Genomic DNA, 24,981 nt, shown 5'->3' on the forward strand with positions numbered 1-24,981 from the left:
CTCTGTTTTTTGACCACTTCTATTCATAGTGCATATATTAATGACATAGACCATGGACTGAAATCTACTGTTTCCAAATTTGCTGACGATACAAATCTGTGTGGAATGACAAATGATTACTTCAACCAATTAGATATTCAACAAGATTTAGATCAATTACAGGAATGGTCTGAACAGTGGCTAATGAAATTTAACACAAGTAAATGTAAGGTAAAAATTACAGTAGGTACAGGTTATTTGGAAATGCGTTAGCAAAAGTGAATAGTGAAAAAGATCTCGGCGTAATTATCAGTAACCATCTCAAATCATCCAAGCAGTATATTTCCTCATCTGAGAAACCTAATAAGATTCTAGGAATGATTGCGCGATCATTTGACTTCAAAACTCCATCACTCATTAACAAGCTCTATAAATTGTTAGTTCGTCCACATTTGGAATATGCTGTTTCCGTATGATCACTGAATCACATTAAAGACATTGATAGACTGGAAAAAGTACAACGGCGAAACACAAAACTCATTCGAAATATCAAAAATAAATCATACGAAAATCGACTAACACATATGAATGTTTTTCCTAAAAAAAAAGGCGTAGACTCACAGGTGACTTGATACAAGTCTTTAAAATTCTAAAGGGAATTGACAACAACAGAAGTGACAAAATTTTTACATTGAAGTGAGAATCAGACAAGAAACAATGGTCTCAAACTGTCCGCAAATACATTCAATTTGGAAGTGGGTAGAAACAATTTCGCCAACCGTGTAGTTAATGAATGGAATAAACTTCTTGCACAGGTGCTGCAATGTAGTTCAGTTCGAAGCTTTAAGAATCATTAAGATAAATACCAAACCAAGATGCTGTAATGATTATAATTTATTTTATACGATTTGTTTTTGTTTTATTATTTATCTGATTGTCATTTATTATTTGTTATGTCAATTTAATATTATTTACTACTTACCTGTTTGTTCATTATTTAACTATACCTGTACATTTATTCATGTATTTTATATGTTATTTACATTATTATAGTTATTATTTATTAATTTATTATCATCAAATAATGAATGGACCAATAGGTCTCCTGTCGGCATTCTACGCCTTTGTAATCCTTTGTATGGGAGGTTCGAACCCTGCCACCGGCGAAGTTGAACAACGGGCATGGTTAATTAAATTCCACGCTACAAAGTCCTCTGTGAGGCGCACCGTTCTAGCCCTCCGATATGGGGTGATGAATGATTGCCATAATGATAATTGTAAATCTTACTGAATTTTGTGGTAAAAAATGAACTGAATCTTTAAGATTCATTCATCCCTTCACTGGATCTTCATTCTTACATTCTTGACATTTCTATCGTTGGTTATTCCCTATCAAAATCAAGTGGCACATTTAAGACTCCCAGGCTTGTTCCTACTTTTTCTATTTAAATGAATCTCTTCATCTTTTAGGTCTCTAGACACATGGAAATGGCTTCATTGCTATCATCCAACCCCCCCCCCCTTTTTTTTTTCTTTTTTTTCTGATGTCTCCGTACACCACCCAAGAACCCAAATCCTGTATCATGTACACTTTGGATCTAAAACTGAAATCTATTCATGTCTAAAACTCAGATCTATTCATGTCTAAAACATATGTCTATCTACCATAACACCACTCTCCACTAAAGACTACGCTTACTTACATGCATTTAGCATAGTCATTCAATAATTTACGAAGTATTATAATACCAAAATAATTCCAAATTTGGTAAAGCTTGTAGTAAAAGTCTTCCCACTTCCTCTTTCCTCCTTCCTTTTTCTTCTCCCTCTTCCGTCCTATATCCTTCCTCCTCTCTACCCCGTCCTTTCTCCTCCCTCCTCCTTCCTTCCTCTTCCTTCTCCTTCTTCCCTCGTCTCTCCTCCCTCCTCCTACATATAAATTATTACTACCTCTCCCAGTTCAAGATTCTGGTGGTAACACTAATGATATTTTCTTGAATTTACTAAATTTTGTGGTAAAAGATAAACTGATTCTACAACTTATATCATATAATCTCTAAGATTCATTCGTCCTTTTACTGGATCTTATTCTTGACATTTCTATCGTTAGTTATTCCCTATCAAAATCAATTTGCACATTTAAGATTTCCAGGTTTGGTCCAACATTTTCTATTTAAATGAATATATCATTCTGCATTTTTTTATGTCTCTAAGGCCATGGAAATGGCTTCATTAACTTCATTCAACCCCAACCCTCTTTTTTTTTTTTTTTTATTATTATTTTTTTTTTAATCCTGATGATGTCTCCATACACTACCCCAATCCTATATCATGTACACTCTGGATCTAAAATTCACATCTATTCACCCTAAATACAACTAATGTCTAAAACATATGTCTATCTACCGTAACACCACTCTGCACTAATGAGTATACTTACTTACATGCATTTAGCACAGTCATTCAATAATTCATGAAGTATTATAACACCCAAATAATTCCAGTTTTGCCAAAAGGTTCTTGTAAAACTCTCCCCCCTTACTCTTTGTTCTCCCTCTTTCCTCCTTCCTTTTTCTTCTCCCTCCTCCGTCCTTTCTCCTCCCTCCTCCCTACCCCGTGCTTTCTCCTCCCTCCTCCTTCCTTCCTCTTCCTTCTCCCTCTTCCCTCGTCTCTCCTCCCTCCTCCCACATGTACACTATTACTACCTCTCCCACTTTCTGATTCTAGTGGTAACACTAATGATATTTTCTTAAATTATGAATATAAATGACACCTCAATACACCACATATTGAGGACATAATTGACTGATTCGGTTTAATTATCAGAAGGCTAAGACAGTACCTCTTACCAAGGACTTTGTAGCGCGGAACCTAATCAACCACGACCCCGGTCCAACCCACCTCGCTGGCAGGGTTCGAACCACCGCCACACTGACCTCCACCGCAAGCAGCGACGCTCCATCCCAGTCGGCCAGCCGGCATCCTCGGCACAGGGCACAACTTAATGCAATTATAGGTTTATGGTAATATTCATTCAGCTGAGGGAAACCTCTGGTAGCCAAAGGCTCAAGTCAATTGTACGACTCTTTCAAATATTAACAGTGACGAAGGGTTTAATGCGATACGCGTCCAAGAACGGGATCTGCTCAATGTCGGCAGACTCTTCTCCAGCCACAAATCCTCTGCGTGGGGTTCGGTTCCAGCAACAGCTTCAGAAGTGTCCTCAAGGCTTTGTTTAGCTCCTTCCAGCCGTCTTTCTTGTATAGCCCCTTTCTATTTTCAACCCACATTTTGTACTCCTTGTCATCCAGGTCAGCTCTTGACCAAGGCTTTCTTTTGGTCATCAACTTGAAAAAGATGATGCCACAAGCCCAAACATCGACAGGAGGGCCTTGGTATTTCTTCTTGTGGGACTGTAGAACTTCTGGTGCCATGTACGGTTCGGTACCCACCTTCTCAGTCAAGCGAATCTCTTTGCCGTTGACGATGAAAAAGTCCGCAAGACCAAAGTCGGAGATCTTCACAACCTTATCTTTTGTTACAAGAAGGTTTTCAGGCTTTAGATCTCTATGAACGATGCCTCTTGCGTGGATGTAAGCAACGCCATCCAACAGTTGCTTAAAATAACATTTGGCATCTTTTTCCTCGAGGTCAATCAGAAGGCTCGCGATATCTCCTCTGGAACAATATTCCAGGTTGAAACACAGAATGTTGGCCTTCTGTTCCCAGCAATACAGTTTGAGCACATTTGGATGGCTCATCTGGATGTGGATGATTTCTTCCGATGAAAATCCATATTCCGTAGGCTGGGAAAGGACACATTTTCGAGCAATTTTCGTCTTTTTCTTTCTTAGTAAAAATACTTTGCCAAACCCACCTTCTCCAAGGACCCTGACCTTAGTCCATCCTGATGCAAAATTGTAGCGTTTGCACGTTTCTTCGTTCTTCTTCAGGAGGCTTTCGTAGTCGGTCAGGGTGGCGGGCGACGAGGCAAAGTTTTCTTCGTTTTCGGTTCCACCGAAGTCAGGTTCCTTGGAAGTCGAAGTATTTTCTCTTCGGCATTTCTTCATCTCCTGGAAACAGCGCCTCACGGCTAAAAACAACTGGAAGATCATCTTGAAGCAGTAGATTCCCACAACGACTCTAGTCTGGAGGAGAAAGATCTATCTTCACGAAGAGTCAAGAGGATTTCGTAGATTTGTGGTCACTTGGTGCGCTTGGGCTGAAGCGCACTCGCTCTCTCTCTCTCTCTCTCTCTCGTGCGCTGGTGGCGTAATTAGAAGCATGCTGGCTTCGCATTCGCTTGTTTTTGGGTTCGAATCCCGCACTCCCGATTTCCAGCAGTAACTGTTACTTGTCCTAACAGTACAGGGACATAGGGCAAAGGAAACGGCAACGAATATACTCGTATAGCGAAGAATTACAACGGATTACAAAGGCGGAGCTTGCCGACAGCAGACCTTTTGTTCCATAACTATGTCGAAAGCGGAAAAAATTATAATAATGATAAATAAATAAGAGAAAAATAAATAAAAAGAAAATAAATAAAAATTATAATATTATAATAAATAAGATAAATAAATGCATAGGTATAGTTAAATAATAAACAAACAGGTACATAGTAAATAATAGTAAATTGAATAATAACGAATAATAAATGAAAAAAAAGCAAATAACAATAAAACAAATAATAGCAAACACAAGTATATCCACCGTTATAAGAACATATCCTTAGCTATACGAGTATGTCCTTTGCTACACAAGTACAATGTATTTCAGTTCGAAGCTTTAATGTTTGTTTAGATAAACACTTAAGAAAGGTGCTGTAATGACTGCCATTTATTTTATATTGTTTATATGTACCAAAGGACAAGGATATATTCTTATAGCAAAGGATATACTTGTGTAGCAAAGGATATACTCGTATATCGAAATGGATGGCTGGACGGGTTAAGGCGTCGTTACTTGCGGTAAAATTATAATGTAAGATATGATATTGAAACTCAAAATGTGTCAAAAAGAAATAATCACGAGTTTCCTAAAACCAGGTACTTTAATACTCGTAGTATTAGGAACAAATTTCAAGAAATACAGGCGTATGTCAAAAGCGGAAATATCGATATGATAGGAATAACTGAGACATGGTTAAACGGTACAGAGTTAGAAGCTGAATTTAATATTGCGGGATTGAAACACTTTCATCAGGATAGAAACCACAAGAAAGGTGGGGGTGTTCTGTTGGACGTTAAAAACAATGCCCATGCTTGTGTTTTAGAGATAGTGAAACAGGATGCATATGATAGTTTGTGGGTTGAGTTTACCCAAAGAAAATGGACAAAAAATGAATGTACGTGTAATGTATAGGCCAAGGACATTATCTTTAGCAGACGACAAACTGTTATTTCAAGAACGGTCTAGTTTCTGCAACCGGGATTTATTGATAACGGGTAATTTCAATTTTACTGACATTGATAGGATGACCCTTGAACATGCCCATATAGGTAGTCGCTTGATTGATTTTCTTGGTGACAACTACTTAATTCAGCATGTAAAAGAGCCCACAAGATATGGAAACTTACTCATCTATTGATCACTAGCCGCGAAAGCATGGTAACTGATGTAGAAGTCGGTGAATTTGTTGCAAATAGCGATCACAACTTAGATTCAAACACCCACAATTTTTTAAAATAGATACCTGTGTTTCTAAAATACCCGATTTCAGTCAAACTCAGTTCATAGGACTACAACAGGAGCTTCATCTTACAGATTGGGAGGCAAAATTAAGCGAAAGACCTGTAGATCAGATGTGGGAAATGTTCCAAAATACGCTCACTAAGATGATTCATACTTCCCATTTAAGGACAGACGTTCCTCAAATCAGGCTCGCCCAAAGTAGCTCGACAAAGAAACTGAAAAAGTATTGCTAAAAAGAGACAGGCTTATAAGAAATACAAGTGCTCGGGTGCACCTAATGACTATCAAAGTTATGTAATAATACAGAGAGATTTAAGAAAAGACAATAAAAAACGAAAACGACAGTATGAGATGAATATCGCTGATAAATCCAAAGAGAATCCCAAATAACTATAGTTACATTAGGGATAAAAAGGTTATTAGGAATCACATTGGCCCACTATTATCTGTTTACGGTCAACTTGAATATTCAAATGAAGGAATGTGTAATATTTTAAATAATTATTTTAGCTCGGTATTCGTAAACGAAACACCGCAAAGTGAACTCCAAACTGAAACCTGTGAATAGTCTAGGATAAACTTACTCACTACGGTAAATATAAAAAAAGAAAAAATTAAAAGGTGTATAGAGAAACTCAAAGTTAATGAAACACCAGGGCCTGACGGTTGACATCCAAGAATCTTAATGGAAATGAAAAATGAGATTGTTGTTACATTAGAAATTATTTTCAAGAAATCCATCATATCCGGAGATGTCCCAACAGAATGGAAGCTAGCTAATGTTACTCCCATATTCAAAAAAGGTGACAAAAAGAAACCAAATAACTGTAGGCCTATAAGTTTGACTTCAATCGTAGGAGAAATAATGGAAAATATCTTCAGAGATGCTATCGAACATCATTTAAATAGTAACTGTTTGATAAATGATAGCCAGCATGAATGCAGACGGAAACGTTCTTGTGTGACTTACTCGAATTCTACAACACAGTTATCTCGAATTATGACAAAAGAAACAATATAGATTTAATATATCTAGAATTTGCAAAAAATTTTGATACCGTCCCCCACGAAAGACTACTTACTAAATTAACTTCACACGGAATAAGTGGTACTCTATTAAGTTGGACTAGTAATTGGTTCAATGATCAAAAACAGAGTTGTTTTAAATGTAAAAACTTCTAGATGGAAAAATGTTACAGGTGGAGTTCCTCAGGGTTCCGTTCTTGGGCCACTTCTATTCATAGTATATATAAATGACATAGACCATGGACTAAAATGTACTGTTTCCAAATTTGCTGATGATACAAAACTGTGTGGAATGACAAATGATTACTTCAACCAATTAGATATTCAACAAGATTTAGATCAATTACAGGAATGGTCTGAACAGTGGCTAATGAAATTTAACACAAGTAAATGTAAGGTAAAAATTACAGTAAGTACAGGTTATTTGGAAATGCGTTAGCAAAAGTGAATAGTGAAAAAGATCTCGGCGTAATTATCAGTAACCATCTCAAATCATCCAAGCAGTGTATATCCGCATCTGAGAAAGCAAATAAGATTCTAGGACTGATTGCGCGATCATTTGACTTCAAAACTCCATCACTCATTAACAAGCTCTATAAATTGTTAGTTCGTCAAAATTGGGATATGCGGTTTCCGTATGATCACTGAATCTCATTAAAAACATTGACAGACTGGAAAAAGTACAACGGCGAACCACAAAACTGATTCCAAATATAAAAAATAAATCATACGAAAATCGACTAACACATATGAATGTTTTTCCTAAAAAAAAGCGTAGACTTACAGGTGACTTGATACAAGTCTTTAAAATTCTAAAGGGAATTGACAACAACAGAAGTGACAAAATTTTTACATTGAATGAGAATCAGACAAGAAACAATGGTCTCAAACTGTCCGCAAATACATTCAATTTGGAAGTGGGTAGAAACAATTTCGCCAACCGTGTAGTTAATGAATGGAATAAACTTCTTGCACAGGTGCTGCAATGTAGTTCAGTTCGAAGCTTTAAGAATCATTAAGATAAATACCAAACCAAGATGCTGTAATGATTATAATTTATCTTATGCGATTTGTTTTTGTTTTATTATTTGTCTGATTGTCATTTATTATATGTCAATTTATTATCATTTACTACTTACCTGTTTGTTTATTATTTAACTATACCTGTACAGTACATTTATTTATGTATTTTATATGTTATTTACATTATTATAGTTTTTATTTATTAATTTATTATTACTAAATAATGAATGGACCAAAAGGTCTCCTGTCGGCATTCTCCGCCTTTGTAATCCTTTGTAATGGAGGTTCGAACCCTGCCACCGGCGAAGTTGAATCAAGGGCATGGTTAATTAAATTCCACGCAACAAAGTCCTCTGTGAAGGGCACCGTTCTAGCCCTCCGATATGGGGTGATTTAATCCTTATCATGAACATCAATTTTGACGAGTGACATAGCATATCTTAAGACAGAATTTCGAACGATGAATTATAATGAATATGAAGAAAAAGACTTCTTTGGTATTTTTTATATATTTATAATTGCACAGCGAATTTATTCATGTGCCATTCTACAACGGTCGCTGATTATGATGAATGATTTCCATAATGATAATTGTAAATCTTACTGAATTTTGTGGTAAAAAATGAACTGAATCTTTAAGATTCATTTGTCCCCCCAATGGGTCTTCATTCTTACATTCTTGACATTTTAATCGTTGGTTATTCCCTATCAAAATGAATTGGCACATTTAAGACTCCCAGGCTTGTTCCTAATTTTTCTACTTAAATAAATATCTCTCTTCAATTTTTATGTCTCTAGACCCATGGAAATGGCTTCATTGCTATCATCCAATCCTTTATCATGTTCACTTTGAATCTAAAACTCAGATCTATTCATATCTAAAACATATGTCTATCTACCATAACACCATTCTCCACTAAAGACTTCGCTTACATGCATTTAGCATAGTCATTCAATAATTTACGAAGTATTATAATACCAAATTATTCCAGTTTTGGTAAAGCTTGTAGTAAAACTCTTCCCACTTCCTCTTTCGTCTCCCTCTTTCCTCCTTCCTTTTTCTTCTCCTTCCTCCTCTCTACCCCGTCCTTTCTCCTCCCTCCTTCCTCTTCCCTCGTCTCTCCTCCCTCCTCCCACATATAAACTATTACTACCTCTCCTAGTTTAAGATTCTGGTGGTAACACTAATGATATTTTCTTAAATTTACTGAATTTTGTGGTAAAAGATAAACTGAATCTACAAGTTTGATCATATAATCTCTAACATTCATTCGTCCTTTTACTAGATCTTATTCTTGACATTTCTATAGTTAGTTATTCCCTATCAAAATCATTTTGCTCATTTAAGATTTCCAGGTTTGGTCTAACATTTTCTATTTAAATGAATATCTCTTTCTGATTTTTTTTTTTTTGTCTCTAAGGCCATGGAAATGGCTTCATTAACTTTATTCAACCCCAACCCTTTTTTTTTTTTTTTTTTTTTATTCTGATGATGTCTCCACACACTACCCCAATCCTATATCATGTACAATCTGGATCTAAAATTCACATCTATTCACCCTAAATACATCTAATGTCTAAAACATATGTCTATCTACCGTAACACCATTCTGCACTAATGAGTATGCTTACTTACATGCATTTAGCATAGTCATTCAATAATTCATGAAGTATTATAACACCCAAATAATTCCACTTTTGGCAAAAGCTTGTTGTAAAAGTCTTCCCCCTTACTCTTTCTTCACCCTCCTTCCTCCTTCCTTTTTCTTCTCCCTCCTCCGTCCTTTCTCCTCCCTCCTCCCTACCCCGTCCTTTCTCCTCCCTCCTCCTTCCTTCCTCTTCCTTCTCCCTCTTCCCTCATCTCTCCTCTCTCCTCCCACATGCAGATAATTACTACCTCTACCAGTTGCAGATTCTAGTGGTAACACTAATTATATCTTTTTAAATTATGAATATAATTTACACCTCAATACAACAGATATTGAGGACATAATTGACTAATTCGGTTTAATTATCAGAAGGATAAGGTCTTTGTAGCGCGGAACCTAATCAACCACGACCCCGGTCCAATCCACCTCGCTGGCAGGGTTCGAACCACCACCACCCCGAGCTCCACCGCACAGGGCACAAGTTAATGCAATTATAAGTTTAGGGTAATATTCATTCAGCTGAGGGAAGCCTCTGGTAGCCAAAGGCTCAAGTCAATTGTACGACTCTTTCAAATATTAACAGTGACGAAGGGTTTAATGCGATACGCGTCCAACAACGGGATCTGCTCAATATCGGCACACTCTTCTCCAGCCACAAATCCTCTGCGTGGGGTTCGGTTCCAACAAGAGCTTCAGAAGTGTCCTCAAGGCTTTGTTTAGCTCCTTCCAGCCGTCTTTCTTGTATAGCCCCTTTCTCTCTTCAGCCCACATTTTGTACTCCTTGTCATCCAGGTCAGCTCTTGACCAAGGCTTTCTTTTGGTCATCAACTTGAAAAAGATGATGCCACAGGCCCAAAGGTCGACAGGAGGGCCTTGGTATCTCTTTTTTTTGGTCTGCATAACTTCTGGTTGCATGTACGATTCGGTACCCACCTTCTCAGTCAGGCGAATCTCTTTGCCGTTGACGATGAAAAAGTCCGCAAGACCAAAGTCGGAGATCTTCACAACCTTATCTTTTGTTACAAGAAGGTTTTCAGGCTTTAGATCTCTATGAACGATGCCTCTTGCGTGGATGTAAGTAACGCCATCCAACAGTTGCTTAAAATAACATTTGGCATCTTTTTCCTAGAGGGTAATCAGATGGCTCGCGATATCTCCTCTGGAGCAATATTCCAGGTTGAAACACAGAATGTTAGCCTTCTGTTCCCAGCAATACAGTTTGAGCACATTTGGATGGCTCATTTGGATGTGGATGATTTCTTCCGATGAAAATCCATATTCCGTAGGCTGGGAAAGGACACATTTTCGAGCAATCTTTGTCTTTTTCTTTCTCAGTAAAAATACTTTGCCAAACCCGCCTTCTCCAAGGACCCTGACCTTAGTCCATCCTGATGCAAATTTGTAGCGTTTGCACGTTTCTTCGTTCTTCTTCAGGAGGCTTTCGTAATCGGTCAGGGTGGCTGGGGACGAGGCAAAGTTTTCGGTTCCACCGAAGTCAGGTTCTCTGGAAGTCGAAGTATTTCCTCTTCGGCAGTTTTTCAGCTCCTGGAAACAGCGACACACGGCGAAAAATAGCTGGAAGATCATCTTGAAGCAGTAGATTCCCACAACGACTCTAGTCTGGAGGAGAAAGATTTATCTTCACAAAGAGTCAAGAGGATTTCGTAGATTTGTGGTCACTTGGTGCGCTTGGGCTGAAGCGCACTCGCTCTCTCTCTTGTGCACTGGTGGCGTAATTAGAAGCATGCTGGCCTCGCATTCGCTTAGTTATGGGTTCGAATCCCGAACTTCTCTTAAATTCCCAGCAGTAACTGTTACTTGTCCTAATAGTACAGGGGAATAGGGGAAAGGAAACGGCAACGAATATACTCCTATAGCAAAGGATTACAACGGATATCAAAGGCGGAGCATGCCGACAGGAGACCTTTTGGTCCATAACTATAAACGATAAACAAATAAAAGAAAAAATAGATAAAAATTATATGAATAATAATAGATAAATAAATGCATAAGTATAGTTGAATAATGAAAAAACCCGGTAAATAATGAATAACAATAAATTGACATATATCGAATAATAAATGAAAATCAAGCAAATAATAACAAAACAAATAATAGCAAACACAAGTGTATCCTCCGCTATAAGAACATATCCTTGGCTATAGGAGTATGTCCTTTGCTACACAAGTGCAATGTAGTTCAGTTCGAAGCTTTAAGGTTTGTTTAAGTTTAAGGTTTAAGTGTTTGTGTACCAAAGGACAAGGATATATTCTTATAGCAAAGGATATACTTGTGTAGCAAAGGATATACTCGTATATCGAATGGCTGTCTGGACGGGTTAAGGCGTCGTTACTTGCGGAAAAATTACAATGTAAGACAAGATACTGAAATTCAAAAGGTGTCAAAAAGAAATAATCACGAGATTCTTAAAACTATGTACTTTAATGCTCGTAATATTAGGAACAAATTTCAAGAAATACAGGCGTATGTCAAAAGCGAAAATCTCGATATGATAGGAAAAACTGAGACATGGTTAAACAGTACATTGTTCGAAGCCGAATTTAATATTGAGGGATTTAAACACTTTCATCAGGATAGAAACCACAAGAAAGGTGGGGGTGTTCTGTTGTACGTTAAAAACAATGTCCATGCTTGTGTTTTAGAGAAAGTGGGTTGAGTTAACCCAAACAAATGACAAAAAATTTATGTAGGTGTAAGGTAAGCTGAGAGTGGAGGATAGATGGAGAAAGAGGAAAGGGACAAAAGGTAGGGAGGTTCTTAGAGTGAACTCCTTGAATGAAAAGGAAAAGGAGAAGGAGTACGAAAAGAAGCTGAAGGAGGAGTGGGAGTAAAGGATGGAGCAGAGATGGGTGTGGAGGAGGAATGGGGATGGTTCAAGGAGGGAGTCTTAAAGTGTGCAAGGATGGTGTGTGGAACAAGAAGGACAGGGGGAAATAGAAGAAAGGGTAGTGAATGGTGGGATGAGGAAACAAAGAAGGTTGTAGAAAAGAAGAAGCGAGCATTCACAGATTGGTTACAAAAGAGGACGGGGGAGTCATATGAGACGTACAAAGAAAAGAAAAGAGAAGTAAAGCAAAAGGTAAAGGAGGCAAAGAGGAGAGCAGATGTGAAATGGGGTAGGAGTATGACAGAAAATTTTGAAAGTAATAAAAAGATGTTTTGGAAAGAAATAAAGAGAGGAAGAGGAGGCGAATCAAGTAGAGAAGAAAAGGTAAAAGGTACAGATGGAGAGATGATAATGGAAGAGATGGCAGTAAGGGGAAGATGGGCAGAATATTTTAGGGAGTTGCTAAATGTGAAGGAGGATAGGGAAGGAAAGATAGCTGCAGTGGGAAATGCGAAGAAAATGAGTGATGAGTGAGGAGAATGGAGGAGAAATAAGGAAGGATGAGGTGAAGGCAGTTGTAAAGATGATGAAAGCAGGTAAGGCACCTGGTCTGGATGGATGCCATGCAGAATGTCTGAAAAAGGGAGGTTCAGTGATGGTGGACTGGTTGGTGAGGTTATTTAATGTTTGCTGGAGAGAGGGTAGAGTACCGGAGGACTGGAGAAGTGCCTGTATAGTTCCTCTTTACAAGGGAAAAGGGGACAAGTGTGAATGTAGTAGTTTCAGAGGGATTAGCCTGTTAAGTGTAGTAGGGAAGGCTTATGGGAGGATCTTAATTGAGAGGATAAGGAGAGGAACAGAAGGAGTAATTGGTGAGGAACAGTGTGGATTTAGGACAGGTAGAGGTTGTGTAGATCAGATCTTTGTGGTAAGACAGATATGTGAGAAAGCTATAGGAAAGGGGAAGGATGTTTTTTGGGCTTTTATGGATCTGGAAAAGGCTTATGATAGGGTAGACAGAAAGGCACTGTGGGAGGTTATGCAGATTTATGGGATAGGAGGAAAGCTTTTGGGAGCTGTCAAGAGTTTTTATGAGAGTAGTAGAGCTTGTGTCAGGATTAGAAATGGAGAGAGTGAGTGGTTTGAGGTAAAGGTGGGACTTCGTCAAGGATGCGTTATGTCGCCCTGGCTGTTAAACTTATACATGGATGGGGTGGTGCGAGAGGTGAATGCTAGGGTAGTGGGTCAGGGATTGGAGATGGTTAAAGAAAATGGAGAAAAGTGGGAGGTGAGCCAGCTGTTGTTTGCGGACGACACTGCGCTTGTGGCAGGGTCAGAGGAGGGATTGAGGAAGCTGGTGGCAGAGTTTGGGAGAGTATGTGATAGAAGAAAGCTAAAGATAAATGTAGGTAAAAGTAAGGTGATGAGATGTACAAGGGGTGAAGGTGGCAGTAGACTGGAAGTGAACATTAAGGGAGAGCGACTGGAGGAAGTGGATAGTTTTAGATACTTGGGTGCAAGTGTAGCAGGAAAAGGTGGAGTGAAGGTGGAGGTAGAATGTAGATTGAGAGAAGCGAGTAAATGCCTTGGTGGATTAAAGAGTGTAATGAGGAATAGACATTTGGGAATGGATGCAAAGAGGAGACTGTATGAAGGAGTGATTGTGCCAACAGCACTGTATGGGGCAGAAACGTGGAACATAAGAGAAGAAGAGAGGAGTAGTTTGAATGTGTTTGAGATGAGGTGTCTGAGAAGTATGGTGGGGGTTACTAGGCTGGATAGAGTGAGAAATGAGGAGGTGAGGAGGAGAACAGGGGTGAAAAAGGATTTGGGAGATAGGGTTGATGAAAGAATATTAGGATGGTTTGGACACATGGAAAGAATGAGTGAAGAAAGACTAGTAAAAGAGGTATGGAAGGCAGATGTGGAGGGAGTGAACATGAGGGGACGTCCTAGGATGAGGTGGATGGATGGGGTGAAGGGGGCTTTGGGGAAGAGGGGAATGTCTGTTGAGGAAGAAAGGGAGAGGACGGAAGACAGAAGTGAGTGGAGAATGGTTGTATATGGATGATGTTGTGATTGCATGAGGAGGAATGGGCAGGGGGGTGGGGGGTGGGGTAGTATGTGTGAGTAAATTTTGACGCAGCCCGAAGGGATTTTCTCCCCGTCCTCTCCTTATATGCAAGGGGGGACGGAGAGGGGGGGTCGCCGATTAAATGAAGCGGCCTTGCTGTGGATGTGCTGTGTCTTGCGACACTGCTTCTGACCCAGGGCGGTGGGCAGGGTGCAGGGATGACCCGTCATCCAGGAGGTGCTCAGGTGAGAGGGAGGGTGGGAGGGGTGTGGAGTGTATGTAGGGATGAAATGGGTGGGAGTGTTTTTATGCCTTTCCCTTTTTGGCTACCTCCCTTGTAAGGGGGAAAAAGCCGTGGTATATGTATGTATGTATGTATATATAGGCCAAAGACATTATCATTAGCAGACGACACACTATTATTTCAAGAACTGTCTAGATTCTGCAACCGGGATTTATTGATAATGGGTGATTCAATTTTACTGACATTGGATGACCCTTAAACATGGGCATATAGGTAGTCGCTTGACTGTTTTTTATTTGTGAAAATTACTTAATTCAGCATGTAAAAGAGCCCACAAGATATGGAAACTTACTCGATCTATTGATCACTAGCCGCAAAAGCATGGTAACTGATGTAGAAGTCGGTGAAACTCTTGCAAATAGCGATCACAACTTAGATTCAAACACCAATTTTTTTTTTAGAATAGATACTTGTGTTTCTAAAATACCCGATTTCAGTAAAGCTCAGTTCAGGAGCTTCAGCTTTCAGATTGGGAGGCAAAATTAAGCGAAAGACCTGTAGATCAAATGTGGGAAATTTTTCATAATACGCTCATTAAGATGATTCATACTTACATCCCTTTTAAGGACAGACCCTCAAATCAGGCTCGCCCAAAGTGGCTCAACAAAGAAACTGAAAAAAGGATTGCTAAAAAGAGACAGGCTTATAAGGAATATAAGTGCTCGGGTGCATCTAATGACTATGAAAGTTATGTATCAATACAGAGAGATTTTAAAAACACAATAAAAAAAAAGGACAATACGAAATGAATACCGCTGATAAATCCAAAGAGAATCCCAAAGAATTCTATAGTTACATTAGAGATAAAAAGGTTGTTAGGAATCACATTCGTCCACTATAATCTGCTGATTGTCAACTTTAAATATTCAAATGAAGGAATGTGTAATATTTTAAACAATTATTTTAGCTCGGTATTCGTAAACGAAACACCTCAAAGTGATCTCGAACTGAAACCTGTGAAAAGTCTAGAGTTAACTTACTACAGTAAAAATAACAAAAGAAAAAATTAAAAGGTGTAGAGAGAAACTCAAAGTTAATAAAACACCAGGGCCTGACGGTTGGCATCCAAGAATCTTAAAGGAAATGAAAAATGAGATTGTTGTTCCATTAGAAATTATTTTCAAGAAATCCATCATATCCGGAGATGTCCCAAGAGAATGGAAGCTAGCTAACGTTACTCCCACATTCAAAAAAGGTGACAAAAAGAAACCAAATAACTATAGGCCTATAAGTTTGACTTCAATTGTAGGAAAAATAATGGAAACTATCATCAGAGATGCTATCGAACATCATTTAGAAAGTAATCGTTTGATAAATGATAGCCAGCATGGTTTCAGACGGAAACGTTCTTGTGTGACTTACCTGAATTCTGCAACACAGCTATCTCGAATTATGACAAAAAAAAAAAATTATATATATATATATATATAATTAAATAAAAATGGAAATGGTCAAAAGTAAGATTTCTGAACGAAAGTGCGTGACCCGAACAAAAGGTAACAGGGGGTCATGGACCGGGGTGAGTGTTTTAACAGTGATCTGGCGCGGGGAAGGTCTGGAAGAAAACGATTTATACGGTTACTATACACAACAACATGGGTGAGGCACCAGCGGAGAATGTACGAAGAAATCGGCAACCTCCTACTCCGGAAATGAGTCATCACCGGAAATACAAACTCCCGGGGACACATCTGACTCAGACTCAGAGAATCTTTACGAAATATTACCAAGAGAATCTTTACGAAATAACGCTAAGAGAATCTTTACGAAATATTGCCAAGAGAATCTATATACATAAAAACGGAATTACGGAATTCTGACAAAAGAATCTTTACGAAATAACGCTAAGAGAATCTTAACGAAATATTGCCAAGAGAATCTTTACCAAATGTTAACAAGAGAATCTTTACGAAATGTTACCAATAGAATCTTTACGTAATATTGCTAAGAGAATCTTTACGAAATATTGCCAAGAGAATCTATATACATAAAAAAATAAAGTTTATTAGTTTTGAAAATTTCCTGGCGTTTTTATGACCACCTTCCGAAATTTCATTGCCTTTATGATTGACCTAACGAAAAAGAGAAAGACAAAGAGAGAGAGAGAGAGAAAGAGAGAGACAGAGAGAGAGAGCGAGAGAATTTGACGAAAACGTCGGGAGACTTTGACGACTCCTTTTGGAGACTAAAGGCTCCTTTAGGAGATTTTGAAGACTCCTTCGCGAGTGAAGCGAGCTACGCCGTAGGCCAAGCACACCTGGCAAAGCCAGGTCCGGGTGCTTGTATATATAAATTTAATATATCTAGACTTTGCAACAAAAGCTTTTAATACCGTCCCCCACGAAAGACTACTTACTAAATTAGTTTCACACGGAATTAGAAGTAGCCTATAAAATTGGACTAGTAATTGGTTGAATGATCGAAAACAGGGAGTTGTTTTAAATGAAAAAAATTCTAGATGGAGAAATGTTACAAGTGGAGTTCCTCAGGGTTCCGTTCTTGGGCCACTTCTGTTCATGGTATATATAAATGACACAGACATTGGACTAAAATCTACCGTTTCCAAATTTGCTGGTGATACAAAACTGTACGGAATGACAAATGATCACTTAAACCAATTAGATATTCAAGAAGATTTAAATCAATTACAGCAATGGTCTGAAAAGTTGCTAATGAAATTTAACACAAGTAAATACAGGGTAATGCACTTAGGTAAAAATAACAGTAAGTACAACTCATTTGGAAATTCGTTAACAAAAGTGAATAGTGAAACAGATCACGGCGTATTTATCAGCAACGATCTTAAATCATCCAAGGAGTGTATTTCAGCCTCTGAGAAAGCAAATAAGATTCTAGAACTGATTGAGCGATTTTTTTTACTTCAAAAGTCCATCTCTCATTAACAAGTTATATAAATCGTTAGTTCGTCCACATTTTGAATATGCTGCTTCCCTATGGTTACCGAATATTATTAACATTGACAGACTGGAAAAAGTACAACGGCGAGCAACAAAACTCATTCCAAATATCAAAAATAAATCATCCGAAAATCGACTAAACATATTAATCTGTTTTTCTTAAAAAAAGCGTAGACTCAGGTGACTTGATACAGGTATTTCAAATTCTAAAGGGAATTGACAACATCAGAAGTGACAATTTTCACATTGAATGAGAATCAAGACAAGAAACAATGGTCTTAAACTGTCCGCAAATAGATTCAATTTAGAAGTGGGTAGTAACAACTTCGCCAACCGTGTAGTTAATGAATGGAATAAACTTCCTGCACAGGTAGTGCAATGTAGTTCAGTTCGAAGCTTTAAGAATCATTAAGATAAACACCTAACCAAGATGCCGTAATGATTATAATTTATTTTATACGATTTGTTTTTGTTTTGTTATTATTTGTCTGTTTGATTCTCATTTATTATTTGTTATATGTCCATTTATTATTATTTACTATTTACCTGTTTGTTTATTATTCAACTATACCTGTACATTTATTTATGTATTTTATATGTTATTTAATTATATTTTTTATTTATTAATTTATTATTATTAAATAATGAATGGACCAAAAGGTCTCCTGTCGGCATTCTCCGCCTTTGTAATCCTTTGTAATGGAGGTTCGAACCCTGCCACCGGCGAAGTTGAACCAAGGGCATGGTTAATTAAATTCCACGCTACAAAGTCCTCTGTGAAGGGCATGGTCCTAGCCCTCCGATATGGGGTGATTTAAACCTTATCATGAACATAAATTTCGACGAGTGACATACCATATCTTAAGGCAGAATTTCGAACGATGAATTATATTGAATATGTAGAAAAAGACTTCTTTGGTATTTTTTATATATTTATAATTGCATAGCGAATTTATCCATGTGCCATTCTGCAACGGTCGTTGATTATGATGAATGATTTCCATAATGATTATTGTAAAGTTTACTGGATTTTGTGGTAAAACATGAACTGAATCTTTAAGATTCATTCGTCCTTTCTCTGGAGCTTCATTCTTACAGTCTTGACATTTCTATCGTTGGTTATTCACTTACAAAATAAATTTGCACATTTAAGAATCCCAGGCTTGTCCCAACATCTACTATTTAAATGAATCTCTCCTTCTGCATTTTTTATATCTCTGAGTCCATGGAAATGGTTTCATTGCTACTATCCATCCCCAACCCTGTTTTATTTATTTATTTATTTATTTTTTAATCCTGATGATGTCTCCACACACTGCCCCCAAGTACCCCAATCCTGTTTCATGTACACTTTGGATTTAAAACTCATATCTATCTACGCTAAATACATTTGTTGTCTAAAACATACGTCTATCTACCATAACACCACTCTGCACTCAAGAGTACGCTTACATGCATTTAGCATAGTCATTCAATAATTTATGAAGTATTATAACACCCAAATAATTCCAGTTCTGGTAAAGCCTGTTGTAAAAGTCTCTCTCCTTCCTCTTTCTTTTCCCTCTTTCCTCCTTCCTTTTTCTTCTCCCTCCTCCGTCCTTTCTCCTTCTTCCTCCCTACCCCGTCCTTTCTCCTCCCTCCTCCTTACTTCCTCTTCCTTCACCCTCTTCTCTCCTCTCTCCTCCCACATGTAGACTATTAGTACCTCTCCCACTTTCAGATTCTAGTTGTAACACTAATGATATTTTCTTAAATTATGAATATAAATGACACCTCAATGCACCAGATATTGAGGACACAATTGACTGATTCGGTTTAACTATTTGGAGGCTAAGGCGGCGCCCCTTCCCAAGGACTTTGTACCACGGAACGTAATCAACCACGACCCCGGTCCAATCCACCTCGCTGGCAGGGTTCGAACAACCGCCACACTGAGCTCCGCCGCAAGCAGCGACGCTCCATCCCAGTCGACCAGCCGGCATCCTCGGCACAGGGCACAACTTAATGCAATTATAGGTTTATGGTAACATTCATTCAGCTGAGGGAAGCCTCTGGTAGCCAAAGGCTCAAGTCAGTTGTACGACTCTTTCAAATATTAACAGTGACGAAGGGTTCAATGCGTTACGCGTCTATGAACGGGATCTGCTCAATGTCGGCACACTCTTCTCCAACCACAAATCCTCTGCGTGGGGTTCGGTTCCAGCAACAGCTTCAGAAGTGTCCTGAAGGCTTTGTTTAGCTCCTTCCAGCCGTTTTTCTTGTATAGCCCCTTTCTCTCTTCAACCCACATTTTGTACTCATTGTCATCGAGGTCAGCTCTTGACCAAGGCTTTCTTTTGGTCATCAACTTGAAAAAGATGACGCCACAGGCCCAAAGGTCGACAGGAGGGCCTTGGTATCTCTTGTTTTGGGACTCTAGAACTTCTGGTGGCATGTACGATTCGGTACCCACCTTCTCAGTCAGGCGAATCTCTTTGCCGTTGACGATGAAAAAGTCCGCAAGACCAAAGTCGGAGATCTTCACAACCTTATCTTTTGTTACAAGAAGGTTTTCAGGCTTTAGATCTCTATGAACGATGCCTCTTGCGTGGATGTAAGCAACGCCATCCAACAGTTGCTTAAAGTAGGATTTGGCATCTTTTTCCTACAGGTCAATCAGATGGCTCGCGATATCTCCTCTGGAGCAATATTCCAGGTTGAAACACACAATGTTAGCCTTCTGTTCCCAGCAATACAGTTTGAGCACATTTGGATGGCTCATTTGGATGTGGATGATTTCCTCCGATGAAAATCCATATTCCGTAGGCTGGGAAAGGACACATTTTCGAGCAATCTTCGTATTTTTTTTCCTTAGCAAAAATACTTTGCCAAACCCACCTTCTCCAAGGACCCTGACCTTAGTCCATCCTGATGCAAATTTGTAGCGTTTGCACGTTTCTTCGTTCTTCTTCAGGAGGCTTTCGTAGTCGGTCAGGGTGGCGGGCGACGAGGCAAAGATTTCTTCGTTTTCGGTTCCACCGAAGTCAGGTTCCTTGGAAGTCGAAGTATTTCCTCTTCGGCAATTCTTTAGGTCCTGGAAACAGCGACACACGGCGAAAAACAACTGGAAGATCATCTTGAAGCAGTAGATTCCCACAACGACTCTAGTCTGGAGAAGAAAGATCTATCTTCACAAAGAGTCAAGAGGATTTCGTAGATTTGTGGTCACTTGGTGCGCTTGGGCTGAAGCGCACTCGCTCTCTCTCTCTCTCTCTCGTGCTCTGGTGGTGTAATTAGAAGCATGCTGGCCTCGCATTCGCTTAGTTATGGGTTCGAATCCCGCACTCCCCTCCAATTCCCAGCAGTAACTGTTACTTGTCCTAACAGTACAAGGACATAGGGCAAAGGAAACGGCAACGAATATACTCGTATAGCGAAGGATTATGAAGGCGGAGCTTGCCGACAGGAGACCTTTTGTTCCATAACTATGTCGAATGCGGAAAAAATTATAATAATGATAAATAAATAAGAGAAAAAAAAAAAAAAAATTAAAATAATATGAATAATAAATAAAATAAATAAATGCATAGGTATAGTTAAATAATAAACAAACAGGTAAATAGTAAATAATAATAAATTGACAAATAACGAATAATAAATGAAAATCAAGCAACTAATAATAAAACAAATAATAGGAAACACAAGTATATCCACCGTTATAAGAACATATCCTTAGGTATACGAGTATGTCCTTTGCTACACAAGTGCAATGTATTTCAGTTCGAAGCTTTAAGGTTTGTTTAGATAAACACTTAAGAAAGGTGCTGTAATGACTGCCATTTATTTTATATTGTTTATATGTACCAAAGGACAAGGATATATTCTTATAGCAAAGGATATACTTGTGTAGCAAAGGATATACTCGTATATCGAATGGATGGCTGGACGGGTTAAGGCGTCGTTACTTGCGGTAAAATTATAATGTAAGATATGATATTGAAACTCAAAATGTGCCAAAAAGAAATAATCACGAGTTTCCTAAAACCAGGTACTTTAATACTCGTAGTATTAGGAACAAATTTCAAGAAATACAGGCGTATGTCAAAAGCGAAAATTTCGATATGATAGGAATAACTGAGACATGGTTAAACGGTACAGAGTTCGAAGCTGAATTTAATATTGCGGGATTTAAACACTTTCATCAGGATAGCAACCACAAAAAAGGTGGGGGTGTTTTATTGTACGTTAAAAACAATGTCCATGCTTGTGTTTTAGAGATAGTGAAACAGGATGCATATGATAGTTTGTGGGTTGAGTTTACCCAAACAAATCGACAACAAATGAATGTACGTGTAATTTATAGGCCAAGGACATTATCATTAGCAGACGACAAACTGTTATTTCAATAACGGTCTAGTTTCTGCAACCGGGATTTATTGATAATGGGTAATTTCAACTTTACTGACATTGACTGGATGACCCTTGAACATGGCCATATAGGTAGTCGCTTGATTGATTTTCTTGGTGACAATTACTTAATTCAGCATGTAAAAGAGCCCACAAGATATGGAAACTTACTCGATCTATTGATCACTAGCCGCGAAAGCATGGTAACTCATGTAGAAGTCGGTGAAATTCTTACAAATAGCGATCACAACTTAGATTCAAACACCCACAATTTTTTAAAATAGATACTTGTGTTTCTAAAATACACGATTTCAGTAAAGCTCAGTTCATAGGACTACGTCAGGAGCTTCAGCTTTCAGATTGGGAGGCAAAATTAAGCGAAAGACCTGTAGATCAGATGTGGGAAATTTTTTCAAAATACGCTCACTGAGATGATTCATACTTGCATCCCTTTTAAGGACAGACGTTCCCCAAATCAGGCTCGACCAAAGTGGCTCGACAAAGAAATTGAAAAAGTATTGCTCAAAAAAGAGACAGGTTTATAAGAAATATAAGTGCTCGGGTGCATCTAATGACTATGAAAGTTATGTATCAATACAGAGAGATTTTAAAAAGACAATAAAAAACAAAAAACGAAAACGACAATACGAAATGAATATTGCTGATAAATCCAAAGACAATCCCAAAGAATTCTATGGTTACATTAGAGATAAAAAGGTTGTTAGGAATCACATTGGTACACTATTATCTGCTGACGGTCAACTTGAATATTCAAATGAAGGAATGTGTAATATTTTAAACAATTATTTTAGCTCGGTATTCGTAAACGAAACACCTCAAAGTGAGCTCCAAACTGAAACCTGTGAAAAGTCTAGGGTAAACTTACTACGGTAAATATAACAAAAGAAAAAATTAAAAGGTGTAGAGAAAAACTCAAAGTTAATAAAACACCAGGGCCTGACGGTTGGCATCCAAGAATCTTAAAGGAAATGAAAAATGAGATTCTTGTTCCATTAGAAATTATTTTCAAGAAATCCATCATATCCGGAGATGTCCCAAGAGAATGAAAACCTAGCTAATGTTACTCCCATATTCAAAAAAGGTGACAAAAAGAAACCAAATAACTATAGGCCTATAAGTTTGACTTCAATCGTAGGAAAATAATGGAAAATATCTTCAGAGATGCTATCGAACATCATTTAGCAAGTAACCGTTTGATAAATGATAGCCAACATGGTTTCAGACGGAAACGTTCTTCCATGACTAACTTACTCGAATTCTACAACACAGTTATCTCGAATTATGACAAAAGAAACAATATAGATTTAATATATCTAGACCTTGCAAAATCTTTTGATGCCGTCCCCCACGAAAGACTACTAACTAAATTAGCTTCACACGGAATAAGTGGTAGCCTATTAAGTTGGACTAGTAATTGGTTGAATGATCGAAAACAGAGTTGCTTTAAATGGAAAAACTTCTAGATGGAAAAATGTTACAGGTGGAGTTCCTCAGGGTTCCGTTCTTGGGCCACTTCTATTCATAGTATATATAAATGACATAGACCATGGACTAAAATCTACTGTTTCCAAATTTGCTGATGATACAAAACTGTGTGGAATGGCAAATGATTACTTCAACCAATTAGATATTCAACAAGATTTAGATCAATTACAGCAATGGTCTGAGAAGTGGCTAATGAAATTTAACACAAGTAAATGTAAGGTAAAAATAACAGTAAGTACAGGTTATTTGGAAATGCGTTAGCAAAAGTGAATAGTGAAAAAGATCTCGGCGTAATTATCAGTAACGATCTCAAATCATCCAAGCAGTGTATTTCCGCATCTGAGAAAGCAAATAAGATTCTAGGACTGATTGCGCGATCATTTGACTTCAAAACTCCATCACTCATTAACAAGCTCTATAAATTGTTAGTTCGTCCACATTTGGAATATGCTGTTTCCGTATGATCACTGAATCTCATTAAAAACATTGACAGACTGGAAAAAGTACAACGGAGAAACCACAAAACTGATTACAAATATCAAAAATAAATCATACGAAAATCGACTAAAATATATTAATCTGTTTTCACTAAAAAAGCGTAGACTCACAGGTGACTTGATACAGGTTTTAAAATTCTAAAGAGAATTGACAACACCAAAAGAGACAATTTTCACATTGAATGAGAATCAGACAAGAAACAATGGTCTCAAACTGTCCGCAAATATATTCAATTTGGAACTGGGTAGAAACAATTTCGCCAACCGTGTAGTTAATGAATGGAATAAACTTCTTGCACAGGTGCTGCAATGTAGTTCAGTTCGAAGCTTTAAGAATCATTAAGATAAATACCAAACCAAGATACTGTAATGATTATAATTTATCTTATACGATTTGTTTTTGTTTTATTATTTGTCTGATTGTCATTTATTATTTGTTATATGTCAATATATTATTATTTACTACTTACCTGTTTGTTTATTATTTAACTATACCTGTACATTTATTTATGTATTTTATATGTTATTTACATTATTATAGTTTTTATTAATTTATTATTATCAAATAATGAATGGACCAAAAGGTCTCCTGTCGGCATTCTCCGCCTTTGTAATCCTTTGTAATGGAGGTTCGAACCCTGCCACCGGCAAAGTTGAACCAAGGGCATGGTTAATTAAATTCCACGCTACAAAGTCCTCTGTGAAGGGCACCGTCCTAACCCTCCGATATGGGGTGATTTAAACCTTATCATGAACATAAATTTTAACTAGTGATATACCATATCTTAAGACAGAATTTCGAACGATGAATTATAATAAATATGAAGAAAAAGACTTCTTTGGTATTTTTTATATATTTATAATTGCACAGCGAACTTATCCATGTGCCATTCTACAACGGTCGCTGATTATGATGAATGATTTCCATAATGATCATTGTAAATGTTACTGAATTTTGTGGTAAAAAATGAACTGAATCTTTAAGATTCATTCGTCCCTTCACTGGATCTTCATTCTTACATTCTTGACATTTCTATCGTTGGTTATACCCTATCAAAACCAATTTGCACATTTAAT

General features: G+C 37.8%; 2 protein-coding genes across 4 annotated transcripts in view; both read right to left on the reverse strand.

Moving 5' to 3' along the window:
- Window positions 1-24,981, reverse strand: part of LOC143033019 (uncharacterized) — a 787,267-nt gene that overhangs the window by 315,994 nt on the left and 446,292 nt on the right. The gene's annotated exons all lie outside the window — the stretch shown is intronic.
- Window positions 3,126-4,094, reverse strand: LOC143033081 (serine/threonine-protein kinase Chk1-like). The gene has a single exon (XM_076198279.1). It carries the CDS (start codon window positions 4,092-4,094, stop codon window positions 3,126-3,128), a length of 969 nt encoding a protein of 322 aa, XP_076054394.1.

Source organism: Oratosquilla oratoria, chromosome 15, assembly GCF_046742065.1.
Source record: "Oratosquilla oratoria isolate Oo_2021 chromosome 15, ASM4674206v1, whole genome shotgun sequence".
Lineage (NCBI taxonomy): Eukaryota > Metazoa > Arthropoda > Malacostraca > Stomatopoda > Squillidae > Oratosquilla > Oratosquilla oratoria.